The 7990-nt window shown below is 41.9% G+C and overlaps 1 protein-coding gene across 1 annotated transcript in view; it reads left to right on the top strand.

Moving 5' to 3' along the window:
- ptgfrnb (prostaglandin F2 receptor inhibitor b) overlaps positions 1-7990 on the top strand; it is a 150343-nt gene that overhangs the window by 53205 nt on the left and 89148 nt on the right. The window contains exons 4-5 of the mRNA XM_084050559.1: positions 1453-1607; positions 4085-4346. Coding sequence (XP_083906685.1) covers positions 1453-1607; positions 4085-4346 — 417 coding nt within the window. The remainder of the gene's footprint in view (positions 1-1452; positions 1608-4084; positions 4347-7990) is intronic.

Genomic DNA, 7990 nt, shown 5'->3' with positions numbered 1-7990 from the left:
CGGAGGTTTGCTTGGCAGGTGTCCATACAGTCCTGAGTCATGCACACTCTAGACCCCTCAGTGTTTATGTAACCCTGACGGTGTTCATATGAACCCGTAAGGGTCTCACAGTTAACCCATTGAGACCTGAAGCCGATTCTACATGTCTCCTAAATCTCAACAGTTTTCTGAAAAACGTATGTTTCTATATCAGTGGTGCTCAATCTTTTTCATGTCGAGGACCCCCAGAATTATATGTATTTGGCCGCGGACCCCCATCAAAATACTTTGTTCCAGGGACCCCCCAGAAGCAAAGATTTGAGTTAAAAATGTTCGCTTTAAAAATATATATTTTCAAAGATTTGCACACGTTTTCACAATTTTTTCAAAGAGTTGCGCCAATGAGGGGTCAGAAACAGCGTCGGTCACGTGGTTCATCATGTAAGCTGGAAATAGTGACAAGGAGCCGTCGACTTCAATGCATTCCATGAACTTCCGGTTTAAGGATTTGTCACTATTCGTCAATGTATGTGTATGTAGAAGAGACCTGGCCCGAAGAAGAGAACGGAGTTGGCGTAACTCTCTAATAGATGGCACTGGGTAGCATCAACTCTAAAACTCTGAGAGAGAGAGTGTAAGAGTGAGTGAGTGAGTGAGTGAGTGAGTGAGTGAGTGAGTCGATCGACACGGTCTGGTCGATCGACACGGTCACAACTTTTTTCTGTTCTGGCCCCACAGTGGTGGAATGAACTTCCCACTGAAGTCAGGACAGCATAGTCACTGCCCATCTTTCGCCACAGGCTGAAAACCCACCTCTTCAGGAAACACTACCCTTCCTCTTTGCCTGGCCTACTTGTTGTTAACTAGTTGTACGAACTCTTGTTTTAGTTTTGTATTGTTTTATTGGATCTTGTTTAGTCGATTCACTTATTTGTCTGAGCTCGTGCTCACTGCTCATTTGATTTTGCTATTTTGTCTCATCTGTTTAGGAAAGTAGGTAGCTGATATATTGCACTTTTACCTTAGCGCTAGGTATACTCTTGGTTGCTTGTTTTTTGCAGGAAATGCACTTAAGACCTCTGGTGATTAGTAGTTTCGTTCCCTACCTATGTTGAATACACTTATTGTAAGTCGCTTTGGATAAAAGCGTCTGCTAAATGACTGTAATGTAATGTAATGAGTGAGTGAGTGAGTGAGTGAGTGAGTGTAAGAGTGAGTGAGTGAGTGAGTGTAAGAGTGAGTGAGTGAGTTGGAGCTAATGGATGGAGAGTTGGTAACCAAATGGACCCTTAAATAGATGTTTAACTCTTGAGAGCGTAGAATGAAACCAAATGGACCCTTATGGGTCCATTTGGTTTCATTCTACGGAGAATCTTGGTTCCACTCGAAAAAAGCCAATCCATTTTTCCCATATTTATATCAATTTATTTTATGTCTCTCTCTCTCTCTCTCTCTCTCTCTCTCTCTCCCCAGTCATCCCCGACACCCTCGCCGTCTCGCCACAGGCCCCGCCCCCCGTGGTCCCGGAGGGAAGTGACATCACGCTGTCCTGCAACGTAACCCGCCAGCTGGCCCACCCCACCTACCTGTCCGTCACCTGGTCGCTGAGGAAGGGCTCCGCCCCCCAGGTATAGATCAGTCGGCGATCGTGACGTTTTTACTGGACGATCGGTTTGTCGCTCAAATAATTGCGATTTAATAACGATTTCATTGTGTTTCTGTCGTTGAGCGCTATTGGTGCATGTATTAACCCATTAAGACCTGGAACTGTGTCATTTTTAGATTTGAGCTAAAAAAGCATTATTTTACACTTTGGGCTATTCAAAAATAGCAGATCTACAAGCTCGTAGCGCGGCACCGAGTGCCGCGCTACGAGCTTGTAGATCTGCTATTTTTGAACATTCGTGAAAATGTGTGCAAATCTTTGAATATATATATTTTTAAAGCGAACATTTTTAACTCAAATCTTTGCTTCTGGGGGTCCCTGGAACAAAACATTTTGATGGGGGTCGGCGGCCAAATACATATAATTGTGGGGGTCCTTGACATGAAAAAGATAGAGCACCACTGATATAGAAACATACGTTGTTCAGAAAACTGTTGGGATTTAGGAGACATGTAGAATCGGCTTCAGGTCTCAATGGGTTAATACAAATAAAATATATACATTTCTGTTCAGGCTTTTTACGGCCGATCTACTGTACACCAGACCTTTCAAAGCGAGGCGCGCGTATATACGCACACGCGCCCTTTTAGATCCAGTCCTATTTTAAAGCCTGCGTACGCGGGGCTCGCGTATCAGCGCGCCCGGTGTAGCCGCTATCATTGACATCAATTGGATCTTTCCAAACGCACTGTACGCGCGCGGCAAATTCCACGCATATTACGCGCGCTTTGAAAAGTCGGGTGTAGATCGACCGCTAGGCTTCGTGAAGGAAAGGTGCACAGGGCCAGGTATGACAAATAACTAGCGTAATTTGATAACTTTATACTTACTTTATACAAAAAAGAAAAAAACGTGATTAGTGGAAATAGCAGATCTGCAAGCTGAAAACGTGTCGCAACCAAGGGGCAAGTCTTGGATATTTACGACGAGGCCAACACGGAAGCTTATGAATGGCCAGAGTGGCGCTGTTTTTAAGTGAATGGGTTTTTTGACAAACTTTAGACTCGATTTTCTTACCGTAATAAAAATTGTCATAAATACTATATGCTTCCAGTCGCTAGTTTAAAGTCTCCTTTCAATCATCAGGATATGCGTTTTGCTAAGTTATGGTCCCATTTATTTTAAAATTGACGATAAAGTAGGCTATTCTCTAGGAGGGGTGGGATGATTTACATTACAGTCATTTAGCAGACGCTTTTATCCAAAGCGACTTACAATAAGTGCATTCAACATAGGTAGGGAACGAAACTACTAATCACCAGAGGTCTTAAGTGCATTTCCTGTAAAAACAAGCAACCAAGAGTATACCTAGCGCTAAGGTAAAAGTGCAATATATCAGCTACCTACTTTCATAAACACATGAGATAAAATAGCCAAATCAAATGAGCACGAGCTAATAGATCCAATACAACAATACAACAATAGTTCCTACAACTAGTTAACAACAAGTAGGCCAGACAAAGAGGAAGGGTAGTGTTTCCTGAAGAGGTGGGTTTTCAGCCTGCGGCGAAAGATGGGCAGTGACTATTGGTTGTGTAGCTTGATTGACAAGCTACACAACCAATAGCAATCATTCCCCCCGTTCTTGATTGACAAGCTACCCAACCAATAATGGTCTGGTCTCATTCTGCAGGATATGACGCGATATGACGCGATATTGAAAGATGGCGGACCCACAGTCTTGGAACAATCGGCTTCATTTTCGGTCTGTAGAAAGCAGGGGAGTGGCTTTGTCCATCTCATTTATACAGTCTATGGTCACAACGTGACGCGTTTTGAGCTTGTAGATCTGCTATTTCCGCTATTTTAGAAAATGTTTGGAAATATACAAACATTTTCCAACTTGGAAATGATTACGACGATTATGTAGATCAGTGGTTTTCAACCTTTTTTGTGTCAAGGACCCCCAAATTGACACACATTAGCCCAGGCACCGCCATTTGAAAAGTTATGCCAGGGACCCCCAATAAGAGACGATTTTTACGGCTCTAGCAGTGATTCTCAACCATTTCAATTTCAAGGACCCCCCAGTTTGACATGCATTAGGCTACAGACCCCCATTTAATGGCATTTCTATCTCTGGGACCCCAATTTTTATCATAAAATCAATGTTAATTTAACTCTGAGAGTGTAACAAATGGAACCAAATGGACCCTAACGGGTCCATTTGGTTCCATTTGTTACACTCTCAGAGTTACAGACCCTTAAGGGTCCATTTGGTTCCTATCTATCATTTAGCTGGGAACCCCCTGGAACTCCCTCAAGGACCATTGGTGGTCCCCCGGACCACTGGTTGAAAACCACTGATGTAGATTATGCAAAACAGAATCATTGCAAAAACTAATATGTTACAATTGTGACCCCCCCCCCCTCCCCCCCCTTCCCCCTCCCCCCCCCCCCCCCTCCCCCCTCCCCCCTCCCCCCCCCCTCCCCCTCCAGGACGACATCCTCACGTTCGGGCCCCAGGGGGGCGTGGTCACGGGCCACAAGTACGCGCGGCGCTACGCCGACGGGGGCGTCCGGCTGGTGCCCGGGCAGAGCGGCAGCGGCGCGTTCGGCCTGGTGGTGTCGGGGGCGTCGGCGGCCGACGAGGGCGCGTACGCGTGCACGGGGCAGGAGTGGACGCACGAGGACGGCGGCCAGTGGCGGAGCATCGTGAAGAAGAGGGCGGACATGGGGCCCGTCGCCGTCACGCCCACCGGTAAATGAGAACGCTTTATTTTACAGCCCGACGTTTTCCCCCGAAAAACCTATGTTTCTACATCTTTTTTTCATGTCAAGGACCCCCAAAATGATACGTATTTGGCCGCGGACCCCCCCCATCTCGAAATATTATGTTCCAGGGACCCCCCAGAAGCAAAGATTTGAGTTAAACATGTTCGCTTTAAGAAATGTATGTATTCAAAGATTTGCACACATTTTCACGATTTTTCAAAAATAGCCAAAGTGTAAAATAATGCTTTTTAGCTCAAATCTAAAAATGACACAGATGCGTTCCAGGTCTTAGTGGGTTAAACTGAATATTCTGTACATCTATTTCTATACAGTAGCATTGTTTTCCCAAATATAGAGAAGTCACGTTTTTATATGCCAAGTAAAGCTAGAGGTAGGGTAAGTGATTTTCTTTGGTTAAAATAAGTGTTAAATAGCTCTATGTTCTGATAGTACTCATTGCTATAGAGTGTTTGTTCAGTAACAGGAGTCTCCATTCTCTCTCCAGCTCTTTGATAAACAGAAAATGCATTTTCAGGTCAGGACACCAATTTTATCCAATCAGGATAGAGAACTCAGACAGGATATAGATTAAACAAGTGAAATTGGAAGTGATGACACAAAGAAATGAGCAGACAACATTGGAACTGCACCACTATAAAAAAAAATAAGTTGATAAGTGGGTACTCTCTCCTGATTGGCTACATTTTTTTTCACACACCTGAAAGTTTATTTTCTGTTTAATAAAGAGCTGGAGAGACATGGAGACTCCTGTTACTGAACAAACACTCTATAGCAATTAGTAATTAGTACTATCGCAATATAGAGATATAACCTTTTAACCAAATAGTTTCAACTTGGGGCGTTTGGAAGCAGTTTTTTTTTAGGCGAGCGTTTTGCTGTTTTCAGCTTTTTGGCGTTTTCAGCCAGGGGGGAAAAAGAGCCCCTCACTGTTAAATGAAACACTCAGGATTTCCCAGTGTGGTCTCTCTTTTCTTTACCCCCCCCCCCCCAGCGGGCTCTTGACCTTCACTCTGTCTCACTCAGACATCTTTGTGCCCTTGTAGGGGCCCCTACACACACACACACACACACACACACACACACACACACACACACACACACACACACACACACACACACACACACACACACACACTGACTGTGGTTGCTGTGGCCACCATATCGTGGATCTATCTGGGCTAACGCGCCATGTCCTCTTAAACCGTCCGAAACACTCAACAGAGGTTTATAATGAAACCAGACACACACACACACACACACACACACACACACACACACACACACACACACACACACACACACACACACACACACACACACACACACACACACACACACACACACACACACACACACACACACACACACACACACACACACACACTACACACTGTGCAGCAGACAATCTCATCTGGTCTCCCAGGATGTTCATATATTGACTTAAAGGACTAAAGCAAAGAGGATGAGAAGAAGAAGACAAACAGAGCGAGAGCGACCTTCCTTTTGGGCTTTTTTTGTCCTCTCAGAGACACCGTAGCAACAGAGCTGCTGCTTATTGTATTGAATTCTTCCTTCAGCAGGGGGTCCAAACTACCCCCCCCCCCACCACACCCCTCCCCCCCCCCCCCCCCCCCCCCCACACCACTCTAGACTACAATCACTTTATCCTCACGAGCAAAGCAGTGCTTTCGTCGTGTAGCACATTTTCATAAACAAAGGGGTGGTGGAAAAAGTAGTCAAATTTACTTACTTAACCCATTAAGACCTGAAGCCGATTCTACATGTCTCCTAAATCTCAACAGTTTTCTGAAAAACTTATGTTTCTATATCAGTGGTGCTCCAATCTTTTTCATGTCAAGGACCCCCAAAATCATATGTATTTGGCCGCGGACCCCCATCAAAATATGATGTCCCAGGGTCCCCCAGAGGCAACGATTTGAGTTAAAAATGTTCGCTTTGAAAATATATGTATTCAAAGATTTGCACACATTTTCACGTTTTTTCAAAAATAGCAGATCTACAAGCTCGTAGCGCGGCACTTATGGGGTTAGAACAGACTCAAAATTATCTGTATCCGTGAAAGCAGATTTGTACTCGTAGAGACAATTCGCAACAAACAGTCTGTAAGTGTAAATCAGATTTGTACTTGTAAAGTGCAATTCGTAACTCAAATATCAACATTTGTAACTCAAATATCAACATCTGTAACTCAAATATCAACATTTGTAACTCGTGTATCAACATTTGTGTGTCAACTTATACATTTTAGAAGGAGATTTATTTGTGACTTTCCACCGATTTGTGTGAGTAATTATGAGACTCTTTTACCACACTGTTTTGTCATATGATTCGTAACTTGTAAAAAATAAAATCACCTATTTATGCAGAGTCATTTGTATTTGTGTATCTAAATGTACAACTCGTAAATCAACATTTGTGTGTCAACTTAAGACATTATAAACGCAAATGTAGCTGTGACTAATTTTGAGACTATGCTGGTGTTCAAACAGTCTCATATATATTCGTATCTGTAAATAAGATTTGTACCTATTTTTACATTTGTAACTCAAATAACAACATCTGTATGTCATATATGAACATTTGTAAGTCAACTTTGAAATTATAAAACTAAATGTAGCTGTTAATGTACACGGATCTGTGTGACGAATTATGAGACTGTTGTCCCGTGTTAAATGCAAACAGATCTGTGACTCGTGTTGGGAGCAGTACCGAGTGCCTCCGCTAGATGGCGGTGTGAGTACACGATATGCTCGGCTACATGATTTGCTCGGGGTCCTGCGCTTGCTACCGACGTCACACACTATGATTGGCTGTACGTCTGAACGATGACGTAGCACATTGTGATTGGCTTGTGGCTTTTTTTCTTTTCAAAACTTTATTGAACACTGTTACAAATCACACAAATCAGTGTTACGTTATGGATAAGTGTTGTTTATTATTTTAAAATGAACGTCTTTTTCCAGTGGTAACCTATTCATATCATTGATAATTAAATAAGTTTGAAGAGGCTTAATGGTGATTATTTAGTGAATTATGGACAATTTGTTTGTTTTAACAGAACGTTTAGAACGTTTTATTAAATAAGTTTTATAGAGGCTTGATTATTTAGTGAATTATGGATAATTTGTTTGTTTTAACATAACGTTAATAATATGTTTTCGTGATAATATATTTGTGTCTCTATAATATTAATATATGATAATATATAATAATATATAAAGATATCCCCTGGTTCTTTTTGAAAAATACAAAAAATCATTGATAATTAAATAAGTTTGAAGAGGCTTAATGGTGATCATTTAGTGAATTATGGACAATTTGTTTGTTTTAACAGAACGTTTAGAACGTTTTATTAAATACGTTTTATAGAGGCTTGATTATTTAGTGAATTATGGATAATTTGTTTGTTTTAACATAACGTTAATAATATGTTTTCGCGATAATATATTTGTGTCTCTATAATATTAATATATGATAATATATAATAATATATAAAGATATCCACTGGTTCTTTTTGAAAAATACAAAAAATCTTCTAAGTACAAAGCAGGGGTGGACTGGCCATTTTGAGCAAAATATTTTTGCTCC

Source organism: Gymnoscopelus microlampas (assembly GCF_963454915.1).
Source record: "Gymnoscopelus microlampas genome assembly, chromosome: 24".
In the NCBI taxonomy this organism is placed as follows: Eukaryota; Metazoa; Chordata; class Actinopteri; order Myctophiformes; family Myctophidae; genus Gymnoscopelus; species Gymnoscopelus microlampas.
The sequence above is the reverse complement of the archived record's forward strand: the minus strand, read 5'-3'. Positions and strand labels throughout refer to the sequence as shown.